This window comes from Ctenopharyngodon idella, chromosome 17, assembly GCF_019924925.1.
Source record: "Ctenopharyngodon idella isolate HZGC_01 chromosome 17, HZGC01, whole genome shotgun sequence".
In the NCBI taxonomy this organism is placed as follows: Eukaryota; Metazoa; Chordata; class Actinopteri; order Cypriniformes; family Xenocyprididae; genus Ctenopharyngodon; species Ctenopharyngodon idella.
In genome coordinates, this window is record NC_067236.1 from 205,144 (window position 1) to 226,046 (window position 20,903).

The following is a 20,903-nucleotide window of genomic DNA, read 5'->3' on the forward strand; positions in this document are numbered from 1 at the left end:
GGTAGCATGTACAGAGTGAACAGTAACGGTCCTAGTACTGAGCCTTGTGGTACTCCATATTGAACTTGTGATCGATATGACATGTCTTCGTTTACTACTACAAACTGATAACGGTCAGATAAGTATGATTTGAACCATGACAATGCAATTCCACTAATGCCAACATAATTTTCGAGTCTATTTAAAAGAATATTGTGATCAATAGTGTCAAATGCTGCACTAAGATCCAGTAACACTAATAGAGAGATACAACCACGATCTGATGATAAGAGCAAATCATTAGTAACTCTAATGAGAGCAGTCTCAGTACTATGGTACGGTCTAAATCCTGACTGGAAATCCTCACAGATACCATTTCTTTCTAAAAAGGAACATAGCTGTGATGATACTGCCTTTTCTAGTATTTTTGACAGAAAAGTGAGATTTGAGATCGGCCTGTAATTGACTAATTCTCTAGGATCAAGTTGTGGTTTTTTAATAAGAGGTTTAATAATAGCCAGCTTAAAAGTTTTTGGTACGTATCCTAATGATAAAGATGAATTGACGATATTGAGAAGAGGGTCTATGACCTCTGGAAGCATTTCTTTCAATAGCTTAGTCGGTATAGGGTCTAACATACATGTTGTTGATTTTGATGATTTAACAAGTTTAGACAATTCTTCCTCTCCTAAAGCAGTAAATGAATTGAATTTTTCCTCAGGGACACAACAATGCACTATCTGACACGATACTGTAGTAGACGGTTGCATGGTTATTATTTTTTCTCTAATATTATCAATCTTGCAAGTAAAGAAGTTCATAAAGTCATTACTGCTGTGCTCTTTGGAAACATCAGAAGTTGAAGCTTTATTTCTTGTTAATTTAGCCACTGTATCAAATAAATACCTAGGGTTGTGTTTATTTTCTTCTAAGAGTTTAGAAAAATAGGCAGATCTAGCAGATTTTAAGGCCTTTCTGTACTCAATCATTCTCTCTCTCCACGAAATACGAAATACTTCTAGTTTTGATTTCTTCCAGCTGCGCTCCATTTTTCTGGCTGCTAACTTTAGGGCCCGAGTGTGGTCATTGTACCATGGCATTGGATTAATTTCCTTAATCTTTTTTAAACGCAAAGGAGCAACTGAGTCTAATGTGCTGGAAAAGACAGAGGCAATAGTTTCTGTTGCAACATCGAGGTCTTCTAAGCTGTCTGGTATGCTAAGGCGATGAAAATGATCAGGAAGATTATTTATAAAGCAATCTTTAGTGGTAGAAGTGATGGTTCTACCATATTTATGGCATGGAGGCAGTTTAGCCGCCTTGACTAAATGTAGTATACACGAGACTAGATAATGATCTGAGATGTCGTCACTCTGCTGCAGAATTTCAACAGCATCAATATCGATTCCATGTGACAATATTAGATCTAAAGTATGATTACGACAATGAGTGGGTCCTGACACATGTTGTCTAACACAAATAGAGTTTAGAATATCTGCAAATGCCAATCCTAATGCGTCTTTTTTATTATTTACATGAATATTAAAATCACCAACAACAAGGACTTTATCTGCAGCTAGTACTAACTCTGATAGAAAGTCAGCAAATTCTTTGATAAAGTCTGTATTGTGTCCTGGTGGCCTGTATACAGTAGCCAGCACAAATGTCAACTTACATAATGTTACGTAAAGTACCATAGTTTCGAAGGAATTATATTTGAAAGACTTCTGACTAATACTGTAAATATTACTATAGATTACAGCAACACCTCCCCCTTTGCCTTTCTGACAGGCATTGTGTCGATAATCATAACCTTGAGGACTAGACTCATTTAAAGTAATGTAATCATCCGGTTTTAGCCAAGTTTCTGTCAAACACAGCACATCTAGATTATTATCTTTGATAATATCATTAACAATAAGTGATTTTGAAGAAAGGGATCTAATATTTAACAACCCGAGTTTTATCATTTGTTTAGCATTATTATCTCTATTTTTTATTTGTTGAACATCAATTAAATTTTTACCATTAAATGGGTTTGGAAGTTTTTTGTTTGTACTAATTCGGGGTACAGACACAGTCTCTATTTGAAAATATCTAGGTGTAAGAGTTTCTATGTGTTGAGAGTTATCTGAATTTTCTGACTTCTGTAACGTGAGGCAGCTAGCAGACGGTCGGTTTAGCCAGTCTGTCTGCTTTCTGACCTGGGCCCCAGTTTGTCATGTTTCAGTTCGTCATGTTAGATGGCTGCGTTGGGGGTAGATGTAGGGTAGATGGCTGCGTTGACTGTGGACTTCCGAAAACACAGTGGACCAACACCAGCAGATGACATGGCAGCCCAAATCATCACTGACTGTGGAAACTTCACACTGGACTTCAAGCAACATGGTTTCTGTTTCTCTCCACTCTTCCTCCAGACTCTGGGACCTTGATTTCCAAATGAAATGCAAAATTTACTTTCATCTGAAAAGAGGACTTTGGACCACTGAGCAACAGTCCAGTTCTTTTTCTCCTTAGCCCAGGTAAGACGCCCAGGTAAATGACGTCTTTGGTTCAGAGCCAGCTCTTTCAGCAATGACCCTCAATTGCTTACCCTCATTGTAGAGGGTCTTGATGATCGTCTTCTGGACAACTGTCAAGTCAGCAGACTTCCCCATGACTGCTGTTGGGATTACTGACCTAAACCTAGTATTTATACCCTGAGAATGGTAATTTAATAGAACTTGAAATTAAATATTCTAATAATTGGAGATATTGATTTTTTGATTTTGATGAGCAGCAAGCTGTAATCATCAAAATGAAAACAAAAAAGTCTGGAAATATTTTACTTTATGTCTAGAATATATTTAAGTTTTACTTTTTGAATTAAATTACAGAAAAAAAAATAACCTTTTCATGATATTCTAATTTATTGAGATGCACCTGTATATATTACGGCTGTCAACGTTAACGCGTTAACGCATGCTATTAATTCAAAATCCTTAACGCGTTAAAATAATTTAACGCATTTAACGCAAAAATAATTAAGGCATGTGAAATTGCGTCATAACGTAATTTACGCCAAGCAGTTAGATTATCTTAAAAGTCCATGCTGATTATATCAGCAATGGCAGAGAGAATTATTCATTCCAGTGTCTGTTTCACTTTAAAACACAAACTCTCTGTCATATTGTGTCATTGTATCTGAAGAGCGCGAGTCCTCCCGCATTGCACTGTTCCTGTCTGAACGGAACGTCGAAACATCCCACCGCTGTATGGCCAGATGATATGAAAACTATGCTTCTCGGCTGGATAAAGCAAACCAGCTTCTTGCTATGAAAGTTTTGATTGATTGAGGATTTCAATCAAAGTAAAGACGATTGCGGTGACGTACATTGATGGGCAAACAAATCATGTATGAGCACTCTCGACGCACGGATCACACATTGTATTTATGCACAGACACATTTCAGTACATTTATGTTGTTTTCACACACATTCAGGATAATGTTTGGATTTGTCCTGTGTATGTTGCTGTGTACTTTAGTATATATGCAGGTCAAGGTGGTTGGTTTAGGCTTTTTTTGGCTTCTCCATGTGGTTTGCTGTTGCACATACTATACACTGAATTCTGAAATGTTTTTTTTTTGCTGTGCTTTTTTTTTATGGGTGCTTTGGTGTACATAAATGTATGAATTATATGAAATCATATCATTTGGTTATTTGGTGTCCTTTTTTGAAAAGACATCTAAATTTACCTTTATATATATACAGATATATATATATGTGTGTGTGTGTGTGTGTGTGTGTATACAACATTGTCACCTAGTAAACATGCAGCTGAGAGGGCTGACGTGACTTAGACTGCTTCCTGTGTTCTCTGCACTGTGGCCCTGATGAAGAATACAAATATATACGTTATGTCAGTGTAACAATTCTAGCCTCCCATAAGTTTCATACGGTTCAGAATTTTGAATATTATAGTACCACCTAGTGACAGCTAGTTTTTTGACAGCCAAATAGTACGTTTAACGTGTTAAAAATATTTAACGCAATTAATGCAGCATCCGTGTTTTTTTTTTTTTCATCCTTTGTCTAGAATTACAATATATGATCACGCTATTATTAATGCAAATGTTTTTAAACCATTTAAGTGCGGCAAAAGAGAAAAAGAGAACACGCTGTCTGTGAATGTCCTGTCACACACACGACACACAGAAAGATGCACGCCAGTATCATGTGCATGGGCGGAGCACCAGAATCGAGTTCTTGTAATCGAGTTCACTTGAACGAACAATAACACACACAATCATGCCAAAAATGTCCGTTTTGTTGAGGATCCTCATAAGAGCAGTATTGAATGAGTTAAAGTCTTAAACGAAAATAAAGAGTTGTGAGAGAGTGGGATGCGTGTGAGATCCATGTCTGCTGAGAACCAAGTTAACAGAGAAAATTACTCACTGCTCTTGACTAAAGAACATTTGAAGCTTTAATAATGATTAATCTTTATTTAATTTAGGCTATAAATCATGCAGTGCAGACTGTTTGGTAACTTTATTCAATTTCTGTATTTTTCCTATCTGTTAGACAGGTAGGAAGGACACAGGTAAATACGACATTTATTATGGGTTTATGTGAGGATTGTTCTAAATTCACTTAAATTAAAAGTTGCTATATTTTTGAAGCCTAATAAATGTTTAAAAAAACGATAGCTTTCAATTACACTGTAATGTTGAACGGCTATAATTCATGTTTAAAACTGGGAAAAAAAAATCAATTTCATCGAGACATCAGTAGCAGTATTAGTATTGGTGATACTGGCCTTCATTCATAAAAAGATGCCATTAAACAAGTATTTAAAATATACTGTCTTTATGTTGTTTTAATTTGGAGATTAACTGTGAAATTATTACATTATAAAATATATTAAAAATGTATAAAAACTTAAGTGTTTGTAATTGCGATTAAATCACGTTTAATCAGAAGAAAAAAAGTGTGATTAATCGAGTTAATTATTTTAATCGATTGACAGCACTCGAAAAAGTAAAAAATGTGTGCAAATCTGTTCAGGCAAGTATCAAACCTTGGAAAATTGGCAATAATATTCTACAAACTGAATGAATATCTGAAGACTCAAATTACATCGGCATTAAAAATGTCAATTTTTAGCCCCTTAACCTGCCTTGTGGCATCAGTTATTCAACTGATCTTGATAAATGTACAAATGATGGAGCAGAAAACACATGGCCTTTTCTGCTCAATACTTTATTCACATTTATGCACACATTGGCTGATTCTGTGGTGTGCTTGTGGTTAGAGATGAGCAGTTGTCTGCACTTAAATAAAGAGATACTTGTTTAGACTGGTTATGTAATGGTCAGTGAACCTATACAACATATAGGTGAGGCCAAGCAAATACCAAACGAATCACACATTCTTTTCTCACCCAACTACAGTTGTTCATTTTCTTTTACATCTGTTGTGTTGTATAAGGGAAACTTTTAATTTTGGGAGGGGTAAAATTAACATGTTTGGCTTCAACAACATTTACATTTGTCCAGTTTCGTCTCAAACCACCTCCTGAAGTGAAGTTAAATCAGTCTCGAATGCGTTTCAGAGAGCATTTACACCTGATCGGAAAGCTTTCTGATCAGAGAAAAGGCAAAGAAAAGGCATAAACTTCATGAAGTGACCAGATGTAAACAGACCCACAGTTTTTCTCAGGTGCATGTTTTAGGTACAGCTTAGACCACAGAACAGTCAAAGTCAAAAATTATCACAAACTGTCAGATGTAATCACCCAGCAATTGAGCTAGTGACTATTGTTAATCATGGCATTTCAGAGAAATCTGGACTGGACTGGAAAGTTACTAATTAGCAAAATATCAATGAGTAACAAAGCATGCTGCTATATATTGTGAACAATGAAACCTGTAGTCTAGCGCCCTCCTGAGTCCACCAATTCTCGAAGTCCCTTTGGAGTTTCACTTTCGCCTTTTCACGCAACAGCTGTAGATGTTCAATTTCTGTCCTCAACCCTTTTAAATATCCAGATGTGATCTTGTAACTATAAAGAAAAAAATCAATGTGAGTAATGCATACAAGACAGTCCATAAAGATCATAACACTCCGTAAAGCATAAAACTATTTTAACTGAGCCTTGTAGATTGTAATATCTAAGATTGTAAGATAAGTTAGCATAGTGAATTACAAATATTTTTGTAGTAAAATGAGACACACTTTTTCTTCTCCTCCTCTATCTGGTTAAGGATTCTCTCCTCAACAGACTCTGACTCTGATTCTGTTTGGTTTCCTGTTAAGACTAAAGAGAAGAGAATAAAGGTATACAATAAGAAACTGGTGCAATGTAATGTAACATAATCCAGAACTCTTTAAATAACTTCAAACACACTGTGAACAACTGCATGACAACAAGTTTGACAAATTTTCCAGAAGTCAGAATGCATGCATGAAAACAGCATGCTTTTCCTTCTACTCAAAATGCTAAATATATGGTTCTAAAATATACAGTAACAGAGTATAAACAATAAAGGCTTTATTGTTAATTTTGTAATCATTTTCTGCACTAATTTTCATTTAGTTTTTTAGATTTAGAAACTATCAATTGCTTAAATGGTTATCAGCCAGATTTTCCATCTTCATTATTTGTTATCAGAAAAATCCATTATCTAATTGTTTGTCACATCCTGGTTGCAGGAGCTTTTATTAAACACACAATGGTAAATAACAATGACAGGGTGAAGTCACAGCAGCACAACATTGTCATTAATCATTTATTGTAATTATAAAAAATCATTTAAAAAGACATTGAAACATTTCAATATTCAAATTTATTTTTAAAAATAGCTTTGCATTGTGTAAAATTATCACAAAGTAGTATTGATGGTGTGGAATCTTTTTCTATTGATATAAGCTATGTCTCCTCATTTAGTTGAAGCAATGATGCGAAAATGAGTTCCATCAACGGCTCCAAAAACTGCAGGAAAGCCCACAAACCTCATAAAAGTGGCTTGCTTTTGCCTCATGATTTGACAGTCACTTGGAAAGTCAATGAACAGACATACAGTTGTGGCCAAATGTGATGTCCAACCTAGGAAAATTGACATCTTCAACCTTAGTTCAAATATTTTAAAAAATGTGTTAAAGATGTACGCATATTGTGTAGCTGTGCTTGGAGTCAGTTGTTTCATTTGTGATAATGAAATAAAACATGAAATTGTGCAGACATTATTTTTGGCCAGGCTGTCATATAAAGAAATTATGAACACATACAAAAATGAGAGGACCAATGAAATATTAAAAAAAATATTATGTTGTAGTCAAAGTGTTCTTTTCTGAGCTTTTTTGTTTTTCTAAAATCTGTAGCTGTAGTTTGGCTTTTTTGCCAACAATTTTGTCATATGACATTCACTTAGTTTAGTGTTTTGTTCTTCCCTCGTATTTTAAAACATTTAAATAATATAAACATAAACAGTTACCAAAAAATGTAATTACTACTTTCATTTCTGCAGTTAGAACATTGATTTGTTGAGTGGGAGACGTTATTACATTTAAAGGGTACATAACACATACAGTTTCGGCCAATCTCATGTTAATCTTGAGTACCTATAGAGTAGTATAGCATCCTTCATATCTTCGAAAAGTCTTTAGTTTTATCAGATTTATAAAAGAAAGATATGCTGTACCGAGTCTTTCCGAAAACAGCCAAGCTCTTGGAGGCGTTCCGTGGGCGAAGCTAAAGAGTGACGGACACGCGCAGCTTTTGCATAGCGAAGCTATAAATGGTCAGTTAAACAAATATATTTAAACACACACAATACACCATCGCATTATCCCTGGATAACTTAATTACTATACGTTTGTGTTGTTTACATTATATGCACTTATGCGCCGACTGCCAACAAAATAGACATTTGATGCAGTTTTACTTACCACCTGCGGTTCCGACTCATGACCGGGATCTTTTACCGCTGAGACCGCTCCATCTTTCAGTGTCAAACGATCTGTAAATCCAGCGTCGAACTGGGCCTTGTTTATAAAACCATAAGTGCCGATCCTGAGGGCTCGAGCAGCCACGGAAAACACGAGATATTCTCCATTCATTTTAACCAATAAAAAATTGACTGCAACTTTCAGACACGCCTTTATCCTTATTTATCCTATAATTTATCCTTATTTTGATAGTTAATTTAAGGCGGTTTCTATGGTTATTTTAATGACAAATAGCGAGAGCGCATCAATGTAATGCGTCAGCACAAATCTCTCAGTTCCACTTAACGCTGGGTTCTTTGGAAAGCAAGGTTATCTTTCCCTCACAACCAAAAACAAACTTCTTTGGTGACATTGTTAATTTCGTGGGCTAAAAAAAAAAAGATATATTCTCCTGGAGCAAGTCCTGTGCAGCGCTGCCGATGACTTCCGTAGCCCAAATGAAGCACGTTGATGGGAGTGCTCTTGCTCTCGCTCTGGTTGATGTGTGCGCACGCACTCTTCTGGGTGCCCATACAAGGAATTGCACCCTTTATTACGTAATACAGGGCCATACTCGGAAAAAAAACTTTACAAAACATGTAGGAAATCTGAAGGAGTGTATTTGGCACAGAAATACTCCGTCATACATCCAACTCGTTTTTTGAAAGTATGGACATGTTTAGCAAGAGAATCCAACTCTTTAACAGTGTAAATAAGTAAGAATGCATGAAATAGCATCAGACCCCCCTTAAAAGTTATAAAAAAGTTTATTAAACGTTATTACATTTATTAAAATGTATTAAATTGATTAATTTAATAATATTTATTACATTTATTTAATTTATTAAAGGTATCAAATTTCTTACTAGGTCAGTTACAAAAATAATTGAGTTTGTATTGTTTTAGCAACTCCATGTCATCCTCCTCTCTGCTGCCATCTTGTTACTCCTAACAAGGTTAGGATACCTCTCTAGCACTCTTAAATAATTTAGGAGCTGAGACCTAGTCTTGACACTTAGGAACCTTTATAAATCACACTTACTCTTAAGTTTAGGAATAAGAGTAAAATTATGTCATTCTTAGAATTTTGACACACTTAAGACTAAAATTTTACTCTGAGCGGCTTTATACATACGGCCCCAGTTCAATAAGTAATATTGAGAAATGTAACTTAGGTCACTTTTACAAAACTCTTCACAGCAGTAAATTTCATTACCAAAATGCACTAAAAGTATCAAAACACTTCATACATGTCTCAAATCATGTCAATTTCCTTAAATCTCTTCTAATTAAAACAATCTTTATACTAGAGATGCAGGTATGACATCACTTTGTAGGCCAAAATGCGTTAGCATTTTAGCCCTTCCGGTTCCATCCTCTCTAAGTCAATGGGTTTTTTGAATGGGATTTTGGTTAAATAGCTGAAATAAGGTCTGTGGTGAACACAAGCTCAAGACACTTTCACATTTTATTCTATACAACATAAAATACATACTACTCATTAATTTTTTAAGCTGTTACATGTCTTGAAAGTGGCGGAAGCTAACAAGTGGCTAAATGGAACTACAGAGGCTGTCAGGGAGATTAAACGCCATCACGCCAAACAGGTAAACTCCGCCCAAAATGTGTAATTATCATAAAATTTCATTTTTACAAAACAAGAATGACACCTCTCTATTGTTTACGTGAAAATTGGCCTGTAGGTACATACACATTTGGTGGTGGTTGTGTGGGTTCTATAAAAAAAAAAACTGTAAACTGGTATTGCAAAATGTTGTGTTTTAAATAAATATGCGTATATAGCATTTTCACTATATTTTTTGCTGAGTTCAGAAACTCCAGAGTTCAAAGTTATTATTATTATTATTGTTATTAAATAATTCAGAGCTCAAACCACATTCATGACCTTGCAGTTTGTTTTCAATTGATGTTTTCCATAATGGAAAACAGGCATATGGTATAAAGTCAGAAATATGCCTTGTTAAAAGACAGGCCATCTGCATTGATATAAAAGTTTGTAAACTTGGAAGAATTTCTCTTCTAAACTGATCAAAAAGGCAGTTGCTGCCAGACCCATGACACAAACCGACCCACCTTTGACTGAAGAGGATGAGGATGTGGTAAAAAAAAAAAAAAAAGTATTGTAATAATAAATGATTAGAGGACTTAAGTATTTTGAAAGGCACAAACCTTGGGCTGCCATTTGCTTTCGTCTAATTTTCAGCTGGGTCTTCAGCTCATCTAGAAGTGAGGGAAATATGTGTAAGGAGATAAAGAAAAACAAATGTGAAAAGAATACGCACTGTTGATCTGTTCAAATTAAAGTTATTTTGAAACGTGATGAATATCCTTTGACAGGTCATCATACACCAGTGCATGAATGTGCATTATGCTTCCCTTTCTAGTCAGCAGCAGACATTGAAAAGATGACACATATTCAGGTAGCACAACCCTCTCTCTGACATGTGCCTCAGCTCCATTTCACAGTCCACACTACATTGCAAGGAAATCATGCATGTAGGCATGGATGGGTTTTGAACCCGTGTCAAAAACTATGATTTATACCACTGGACCAATATACACCAACACATACCAGCTGAGTTTTTTTTTTTTTTTTTTTTTTTTTTTTAAATCTTTTTTGATTGAGAACGTATTTTTTTTATAACATGTTATTTAAATTGATTGATAATGCTATCTTTATCTTCATAAATGAAAACCAGATGGATTCGAGTTAATGGACTTCTTAGCTCATGTTTACATTGTATATCATTCCTTCTGATTCTATAACAACTCAGCACTGATAAGGAAGCCACATGCTTACTAGCCTGCTAAACAGAAAGTAATGACAAGGAGCAAGAGACAACAAAACAACACTTTAGGGAGTTGGCTAGCAGGATGCAGTTTTTAGGTGTCTGGATTTGTTGCAGGTTTGTTTTGTGTGTCTCCCTATTGTGTCATGGGTATTGTCTGACTGGCTGGACAGCATTGCCTAGCAGCACTAATGCTTGTTACCTTGCATATTTATACCCTGGGTGCTTCTCAATACTCAAATTGATGCTTCCTCGTTTACTCGCTCCTCCATCCTCCAGCCTGTGACTCGGAAACCAATCAAAATTTGACATCTTGAAGGACAACTCTCCTTCAGCTCAACTCTCTAATTGCATAATGAGGACCTGAAGCCGGAAGAGCGAGGATGCACAGGTGTATTCTATGTGGAAGTGTTTCTTGTCGAAAAACCTGTCGCATGTATAAATTCTCCTCCCCCTTCACATGTGTCACAGTAATTTTAATTTGTTTGAACAGGGTCTCTTGCTTTATTATTATTTATTATGAATTTCTTAACCAAAACGCTTCAAGAATATTCCAATTTGATGACAATCAAGATTAGCTCAATTTGAAATAAAATTTCCTTCGATTCCTCTGTCCTCATTTTCTTTCCTTGCATTCTTCCCTCATATCCTAAGGGAGGTGGAGCTGAGACGCAAGGAAAGGAAGCAAGGACAGAAAATGAGGATGCACAAATAAGAAATAAGAAGCCCTCTAAACCCTCTAAACTCCCATTTTTTTCACAGCTTTACACACCCATTTCCAGAATGCCAGGGACACACAACTACTCTTTTCAAATCACATCATGGGAGTCAGGACCTTAGTTTAATGTCTCTGAAGGACAGTGTTTTTAACAATGTAGTGTCTCTATACTATCACTATACTAGGACTCACACAGACTACAGGGTGAACACCCCCTGCTGGCCCCACTAACACCTCTTATAGCAGCAAACTAGTTTTCCCAAGAAAACTCTCCCATCCAGGTACTGACCAGGTTCAGTCCTGCTTAGCTTCAGTGGGCAATCAGGCAAGAGTTACTGACATAAAAATGGAGTGAACTGCATTTCCTGCTGTGTATTACGGTCACACTTTAGTTTGAGGAATACATATTCACTATTAACTATGACTTTTGCCTAATTTACTGCTCATTAATTGTTAGTAAGGGAGTTGATGTAGTGGTTAAGTTTAGGTATGGGGTAAGTTTAGGTATGGGGTAAATGCAAGCTAATAAGCAAGTAGTTAATAGTGAGATAATGAGAATTGGTCCCCAAACTAAAGTGTTACCTGTATTACCAGATATCAATCCAGATTATTGTGGTGCCATTGTTCTGTCAGATATCAATCCAGATTATTGTGGTGCCATTTGACACCATACTATGTGCAGTTGAGAAAATGGCTTCATGTTATTTTTAATGTTTTGAAATAGATAATCTTGGATCTTAAATGTTATTTAAATATATATATTGTTTTTTTCCCCTCGCATCACTACCTATAAGTTGAACTGGAAGACATGTATATGCTAAATGACGTGTCCAGATTTGGCTACAAAAAGGTGTAGAGTTTACTTACTGACTCTGATCCTGATCTGGTTAACTTGCTCACCAAGTGCCTTAGCTTCAACAAACCTGCAAAATAAAATGGCCAATGTAAATATCCTTGTATGTATGTAGAACATCGATGAATACTGACCAAGGAGAACATCAGTGAATACTGATAAACTGACAAATTGTCAAAAAGTGCCCTATTTCTTTCAGGAAGACCAATGTTGCATTTGAAAATCTTTGTATGTATATAGAACATCAACAAACACTGATCAAGTATTCCAGTTGAACTGATTAGGCATGGTGCGTATTCTGCAGTCCAGGGCATATAGCAGCAGGACTGGGGTACAGGACACAGGAATGTCAGGGATGACCAGACACAAGATGACCACCTAGACAGGGTAAACATTCACAGCAATCTGGCACAAGACAGAGCGCACAGGGAAAATGAATAGAGATAGGAATACGAGGGTAACGAAGAATCGGAGAGTTGGCGACGCTGGGACCACTGGACTTGGGAACTACCAGACTAGGCACCCTCAAGACCACAGGACTTAGGACCATCAGACTTAGGACCTCCAGGACTAGACTTGGGACCACTGTGTATGTTGAAATGACAGGAGTCCTCCTTCTCCACTTGTGAGGACAAGGAAAGATGTGGAAACAGCCGCCTCTGGGGGGTGGTGGTGGGGGGTGTTGTGGCAGAGAGAGTGGGCAGCTCTGGGGTGGAAGTGGAAGTAGAGGCAGGTCTATTCTTCCTCCATCAGCGTACTGGTCATCGAAACACTGGGGACTTAGCAATTTGAGGAAAGAACAGTGTTGGGGGTAAGGCATTACAAGTAACACGTAATCATAAGACTTTTTTTTCAAGTAACTCATAAAGTAACTCATTACTTTTAAATTTCCAACAAAATATGAGTTCGTTTTTCAAATAAGTAATGCAAGTTACTTTGTTTTCCCATTTATAGACTGACACCTCTCCTGTTCCAATGCTGAGAGATATCAGGAGTAAGGTGCAGATGCGTTGTGTGCGCTGTGTAAACATGATGGTTATTGTAGTTCTAAACTAAATGTGAGTATGCATACTCATCTCACTCAACAGTGTCTAAGTGTCTAACCCCCTAATTTTACCACATGCGTGAGCTTGACGTCTCTGTTTTGAATCTACAATCAGGTGGGATTTGTTTCCTTGCATGTGTAACAGGACATACGTGCTGCACTGGCTAATTTATTTGGGATTCATTCATCATTAACTCCACGTACAAGCCTGTCTCTCAGCATCTGCTGCAGTATATCACAATTACAACCCTGTACAAGTTTGCATAGCTCAGCCACAAAGTCAGTTATTGTCTCATCAGGCCTCCTTGAGCACGAGTCAAACTTTCTCGGCTTCGGGTTGAAATGTTTTTTTAACAAATCCACCAACTGATTATATAACTTAGATTTAGGCGGATCAGGGCTCAGCAAATTTCAGATTAAACTGTATTCTTCCCATGACTGCGTTTTCTTATCAAACGCAGCTACTAGTTGCAATTTTTCATTTAGCCAGACACTTTTCTCTTCCATAACTCCATCATACAACTCTCATGTGTTCAACAGCGGTATTCTTGTCACCAAAATATGAGGTAATTTTACATGAAAAATCACACAGAAAGGAAAGGAGTATGGTCATTTTACCTAGCGGTAACAACTGGAACTGCTAGAATTGTACTCAGTATACTACACAATCCAAAGGCAAACTACTTAACGGTGGCCCCCTCAGCTGGAGAAAAAAGATCTTGCTGAAACTATCCACCGCTTGGAAAGCGGAGGCTGGGAAACGGGAATAGGAAGACGCCCATAATAGCTCTAGTGAGTCCTCTTTTTGCCAGATTGTTCTGTCAGGTGAGGGGTTAAGGATGACAAAGACTTAAACACAGATTTGCAATGTGAAAAAAGAAATAGTCCAGAACAGGCACTTGGCAAATTGGCTAGGCTTGAGTACCACACTGCAAAAGGTAAGATTGACAGGAACAGGCAGGGAAAACCACCACAACAATCTTGCACAAGAAAGGGCACACAGGGAGGATAAATAGGGAAGGAAAAAGGAGGGTAATGGGGAAGAGCAGGTGGGGTAAATTAACTAATAACAAGATAACAAGGAGGCAGGAACAAGAGACTGACAAATGAGCACATGGCAGACAAAAATAAAGAGTCATGTTCTCAGGAATAAAACAAACTCAGACACACTAAACACAAGTAACCTTCAGATAACCATCAGATCCTACCTGTCAAGGTAGGATCCTGACACTGTAGCACACACTGACCTTTGTTGCAACACAGCCCTATTATCTTCTACTGTTAAACGGTCTTCATGGTCCCTTAGAAAGACTTCAAATGCTGCCTGCTGACCCACAGATAATTCCGGTACTGAAAGAGAAGAGTAGTTAAAGTTATGAGACTGTTATCTACTAAGATCATGCAAAAATGGTCTCTAATAAGGTTATGTGAACATATACCATTATATATAATAAAATGGCATTCATTTACAAACTCTGGGACTGAAAATCACAAAAGCTATATTAAACTCCAGTCACCTCAAGTCACCTTTATTTTTTATAGGGTTTATGCAATAGAAATTATTTCAAAGCAGCTTCACAATAATAAACAGGAAAGTAACAGAATTATGATGCAAACTTTTTTAAATAAGAGACAGATTCAAATTCTGCTGTAAAGCAGCTACAGCAAGGTAATAATATTATTATTATTTAGCTCAATTCAGTTCGGTTCAACATCTGTATAAAGTTAATTCATTATGAAACAAGTTCAAATCAGCTAAAGCAGCTTTACAGATGATAATAGTGTCATTATTCAGGTCAATTCAGTTCAAGTTGTGTTCTCATCCGATAATGTCAGTGCAGTCAAATCAATAATATTACTGAATATTAAAATATTGCCAACTAAGCAAGCCAAAGGCAACAGTTGCAAGGAGCCCAAACTCCATCAGGTGACAGAAATGGATAAAAAAAAACCTTAGGAGACACCAGGCTCAGTCGGGGGGCCAGTTCTCCCCTGGCCTCGATGAACAAACACAGTGTGATATTGATTGGGATTAGGGATGCTCATATTGACCCATTAACCATTAATAGTTAGTAAGAATTCTGACCAATTAATACTATCAGTTAAATGGTTTAAAAGGTTTTTTTTCCAAGTATTTTTTTTAAAAGTTTGCTGCATAGTTAAAGAAAAATGCACTATACATATCACTACAGTTAAAAACTGAACACGCCTGCTTAATTTAGCCGAACGAGGGTCATGCTTTCTGTTAAGAGTGGACATTATATTAACGTTAATACAATAGCTGATACGATCCTGAAGATTCATGCCTCCTCGCATATGGCCATCCTAAACAAAAAGTGTCTTAGAAATTTAAAATCAATACATTGTTTTATGTGTCCAAGTAGGCAGAATGATTTTTACATCATTGTGAAGCAAAAACTCTAGACTAAAATATAAAGTTCCCAAAAGTCTTGTGAAAAAATATTTAGTATGTGTTTTGAGGCCTTATTTGAGTGACTTATTTTTTTTTTTCAAAAACCATGCATATACATAATTCTCTCAAAAATACAAACATGTACATACTTGTTGCTCACATATTATTGTAGCCTAGTTTCTGCTGAATACAGTGTAATGAGACTTTTGTCATTAATATGTTTACAAGCAACTGAAAAAAGCACAAACGCATGTCAAAACTACTCCAGGACCCCAAATCAGCCTCAGACCCCAGAGTGTTAAATGTTCTTGAAGATATCTCCTTCGTTGTGTGTTTGAATCCTGCAATTTTTTAAAGACCAATTCTTTAAAGACCATTAACAGAAATTCAGCTAGATCGTCCTAAAATACTTAAAAAAAAAAAAATTCATCACTTATGCCATCATTACCGGGGGACTCGTTTCATTTAAGTTTTTTTTTTTTTATAGCTGTTCTAATCTCTGAACTGGATACTTCCTTATCACAAAGGGCTTTAAATTCTTTATCTATACTATCTATGTTATGTTTTAAGGGCTTTAAAAAAATCATCTATTTTGTCTACGGAACATGCATTGCTGGAATATAATTTACCATAAAAATTTGAGACATATTTTGAAATAATAATAGGGTCCTGTGTTTCATGGTCATTAATATTAAGCTTTCTAATAGATGTATACTCTTCCATTCCTTTTCTTCAAAATATAAAAGCATCTGGAATTAGTTTTCCCTTCTTCTAACCAACATCTTTGTGATCTATTAAATGTTCCTTTTGACTTTTATATAATTTATCTAACTCAGCCTGCAAATTCATTAACAAATTCCTGTCAGTATTATTATTAGTAATGTTACAAATAGCTCTAATAATTTCCTCTTTCTTTGACTTATTAGACTTTGCAACTTTTTGTATTATCTTCTTAATTTCATGTTTAAAACTATCAATTTCCAATAATCTATTATTAAGTTTCCAATAAGTCTTAGAGCCTTTAAAAAAAGTTTCGTTATTCCATTTAATGAGAAGATACATCATTTTGTAATCAGATAATATTGATGGTTTAATGGACACTCCGTTTGTATTTTGTTATAACGAATTAGAAATTAACCAAAAATCAATTCTTGACTGTTTAGATGTATACCTATTACTCCATGTGTACTCTTTCAAAAGTGGGTGTTTATATCTCCATATATCAATTACCCCTAAATTTGCACAAAATATAGATAGTTCTGAATCAGTTGTAGATGGTCTAATTGGAATAGGAATTCTTAACATCTGGGACAATATTAAAGCCCCCACCTAGAATAAATTCGATATCATGAAATCTTTCTCTTACTTTATTTATCTCAATTTCAATATTGGAGAACAAATCAACATTATATTTTTTAATATTTGAGGCATATACAGTACCTAACAAAAACAATTTCCCATCAATGGATACTGTTAGAATTATCCACCTACCCCCATTGTGGACTTTACTACTAACAATTTTACCTTTAAATGAACCCTTTAAAATTGAAACTCCTGCTGAGTGATTACTTCCAAAAGAATGCCAAATATCACTGCCCCATTGCGACGTCCAAAAATTCACATCTGAAGAACAAGCATGGGTCTCTTGTAAGAAATAAAAATCTTTTAAAAAAAGAAAAAGTTCATTTAGCCTTCCTCTAAGAGACACACTTAACGGAATTAGAACATCTGAAGCTACAACGGGACTGGGTAGGTCAAGTTTTTCATGCGTCCTTTAGTAGTAGAAGCAGAGGAGTGGTGATATTAGTTCAGAAGCATTTACCTTTATCGCAGGTCGAAATTAAAAGAGACAATGCAGGGAGGTATGTAATGATTAAGGGTGTTTTATATGGAGAACAAGTTTCCTATTTGAATGTCTATGCCCCTCCTGATAGTGGAACCTCTCTTTTCACACACGTTTTTTCTTTATTTTCCAATTGGCTTTATGCTTCCTCTGTAATCGCAGGTGACTTTAACTGCTGCATTGTACCTCGATTAGACAAATCACATGTAGTGGCCTCAAATCTAGATAAATCTTTTGAAATACTGTAATGAAATTGGTCTTAGTGACGTATGGAGAGCTCTTCATCCCAATGACAGGGAATACACATTTTTCTCAAAAGTCCATAAAAGAGGAGTCACGTGAGTACCTCAAGCAAGATGGCGGCTCTCTAGATAAGCTCTTATCCACTCGCTAATTAATATATAATTTATAATGAAGTAGTTGACATTTCATTGGAAACAATACTTTGAAAACGTCCATGATCCGGATTCTAGGAACTTAATCACGTTTCCGTCGGTATTACGATGATGACAACATCCAAATATTTCAGGGAAGCAAACCGCATGGCGACCAGGCGAACCCCACCTCCGACGGAGGCTAAAGCAGATTTGAGCCCGCCCGAAAAACAGACTGACGCAAAAGTGAGCCTGGAGAAAGTTTTCGCTGAAGTTACCAAAATGAGTAAGACCCTTCAGTTAGTTGCAGCGGACACAATCGCTATCAAAGAGACAATGACAGAGTTAAAAGATATGGTGAACGGGCTGCAAGTCAGGATGGACAGCAGAGGGCTGTATTTCACAACTGGAGGACGTGACAGGAGGACTGGTGACAGACAAAGATGCTAAAGAAAAGAAGATAAAAGTGTTGTGGGATCGTGTTCAAATGCTTGAGAACCATAGTAAGCGGAACAAAAAACAAACAAAAAAACAAAAGTATGGGACGAACGGCACCTTGGAGAGATGTGTGAAGAAAGTTTTGAGTGAAGGCCTTGGGATCGACATGGAGGGGGAATTCAAAATTGAGAGGGCTCATCGTATATTGGCCCCCATGCCAAGTGAGGATCAACCACCGAGACCGGTGCTGATCAGGTTTCTGAGGCAGTCAGCGCGGGAGAAAGTACTGCGAGTGTCGTGGAATTGAATGGAAGGATGCTAAACTATCCGTATTTCCTGACATGACGAGGGAGCTGGCTGAAAAAAGAAAGATGTTTCTGCCTGCCAAGAAAGCGCTCCAACAGCTAAATGTGAGATACGCGCTTGCTTTCCACGCTATCCTGAGATTTACTTGGAAAGGTAGAAACCGTAGTTATACCAGCACCGAGGAAGTGGAACGTTTCATCAGCACATTGCGCTCATTGCATTGAGACATAAACAGGTATGTCCTTTTAAGACAGTAATGCTTACGGACGGTGAGGAACATATAAAAGTCAACCATTAGTGGAAATTAATCGTGAGTGGGTTCTGAGCTTTAGATGATGTGCTGCCCGAGTAGCGTGCAGCTGGACAGTGACAACCGGCTGCATGAGGGGTGCCCCGCGGACCAGTAGAAGTTATTTTCTGTTGTTGCGTGTTATGTCTGCAACTGTTTTTTTGTTTTTATGTTTTAGTTTAAAGACCAGAGATCGGTCAGAGCTCCCAGTTTGTGTTTCAAGGGAGCATTCTATGTTACTTAATTGTGTTTGTTTTGTTTTTTGTAAAATTTTCATGAAAAAAGGTTCGGTCATGACAAAGTTTACTATAAAAAATTCGTTATTATACTTGCTAGGTTGCAATGTCCATATAGGTCTATATACACAACAGTGGCTTTGGTATCCTTTTTTTTTTCTTTTTTTTTTTCTTCATCTTGATATTGCATGTCTTGGAATATAAAAGGCTGTGGGAATCCTATAAAAAGAGGCAAAGTTATTACTTTTTTGAAACATAATAAAGTGGATATCGCATTTATCCAGGAAACACACTTTAAAGGGGAAGAGGCTCTAAAATTGAATTATGGGTGAGTTGGACATGTATTTCATAGTTCCTTTTCCAGCAACCGGAATGGCGTTGTTATACTGGTGAACAAGAAATTAAATTTTATTCTGACTGGTGAGGTCAAAGACTGTGAGGGGAGAATGGTCTGTTTACAGGCCCAGATAAACGGTATCACAGTGGTGTTGTGTAACATCTACGCACCAAATATAGGGGTTCCTAGTTTTTTCTATGAAGTAAACAAGACTTCAGGGGAAATGGAAGGTCAAATAATCGTGGCTGGAGATTTTAATCAAGTTTGGGATGCTTTTCTAGACAAAAGTAAATTTAGTAACCAACCACATCCTAAAGACAGAGCTGCAATTCATATGATGAGTGAAGATAATGGGTTAGTGGATATTTGCCGTCTAATGAATCCGAGCGAGAGGGAATACACCTTTTACTCACATTGTCATAAATCCCATTCCAGAATTGATATGTTTCTGATCTCGAATACCTTGATAAAGCATGTTTCTTTATCAGATCATGCTGCCATGAAGTTAGGCATTGATATTAACTGTGACAAAGAGAGAAAAGGCAGATGGAGATTAAATACTTCACTTCTATCTCATGAGGCCTTTAGTTTATCGTTTAAAGAAGATTTACCGTCTTTTTTTGAAATTAATACTGGTAGTACTGATAGAAGATCAACTGAATGGGAGGCATCTAAAGCATACATAAGAGGAAAGATAATAGGCTATGCATCTAAACGGAAAAGGGAGGACTTGGACAGAATACAGGAATTAGACAACAAAATTAAGAATTATGAAAAAGAACTATTCAAATGCTTTTCAAATCAGTTGTATCAAGATATTTGTAAATTTAAATTTGAACTTCAGGAAATGTATAATAAAAAGGTAGAATATGCCTTATTTAGACAGGGAGCCACTTTCTATGAAGATGGGGAGAAAACTGGTAAGCTGCTAGCCAGACAGTTGAAGCAAAAGAATACATGTAATTTAATAGCAGCTATTAGGAAAGGAAATACAATAGTTACCTCAACAAAGGAAATAAATGATGTATTACAGCAGTTTTATAAGGAATTGTGCACTGCTGATATTAATCCTAAACAAGAAGAATTGCTAAGTTTTTTCTCCAATCTCAAACTGCCTAAACTGTCCTCAGAGGAGGTGAGTTTGCTGGAAGGCCCAATAACAGAACTTGAAGTCAGAAAAGCTGCATCTATTATGCGGAATGGTACAGTGGGTACGGAAAGTATTCAGACCCCCTTAAATTTTTCACTCTTTGTTATATTGCAGCCATTTGCTAAAATCATTTAAGTTCAT

General features: G+C 36.5%; 1 protein-coding gene across 3 annotated transcripts in view; it reads right to left on the reverse strand.

The window, feature by feature from the left end:
• The window catches only part of kif6 (kinesin family member 6), a 204,618-nt gene that overhangs the window by 46,056 nt on the left and 137,659 nt on the right, over positions 1-20,903 (reverse strand). For 2 of the 3 annotated variants that reach the window (XM_051867843.1, XM_051867844.1), the window contains exons 14-19: positions 14,624-14,726; positions 12,346-12,401; positions 10,141-10,191; positions 6,199-6,280; positions 5,890-6,025; positions 3,784-3,851 (exon numbers count right to left, since the gene is read on the reverse strand). In XM_051867843.1, coding sequence (XP_051723803.1) covers positions 3,784-3,851; positions 5,890-6,025; positions 6,199-6,280; positions 10,141-10,191; positions 12,346-12,401; positions 14,624-14,726 — 496 coding nt within the window. The remainder of the gene's footprint in view (positions 1-3,783; positions 3,852-5,889; positions 6,026-6,198; positions 6,281-10,140; positions 10,192-12,345; positions 12,402-14,623; positions 14,727-20,903) is intronic. The other variant, XR_007925896.1, reaches the window with a different exon arrangement.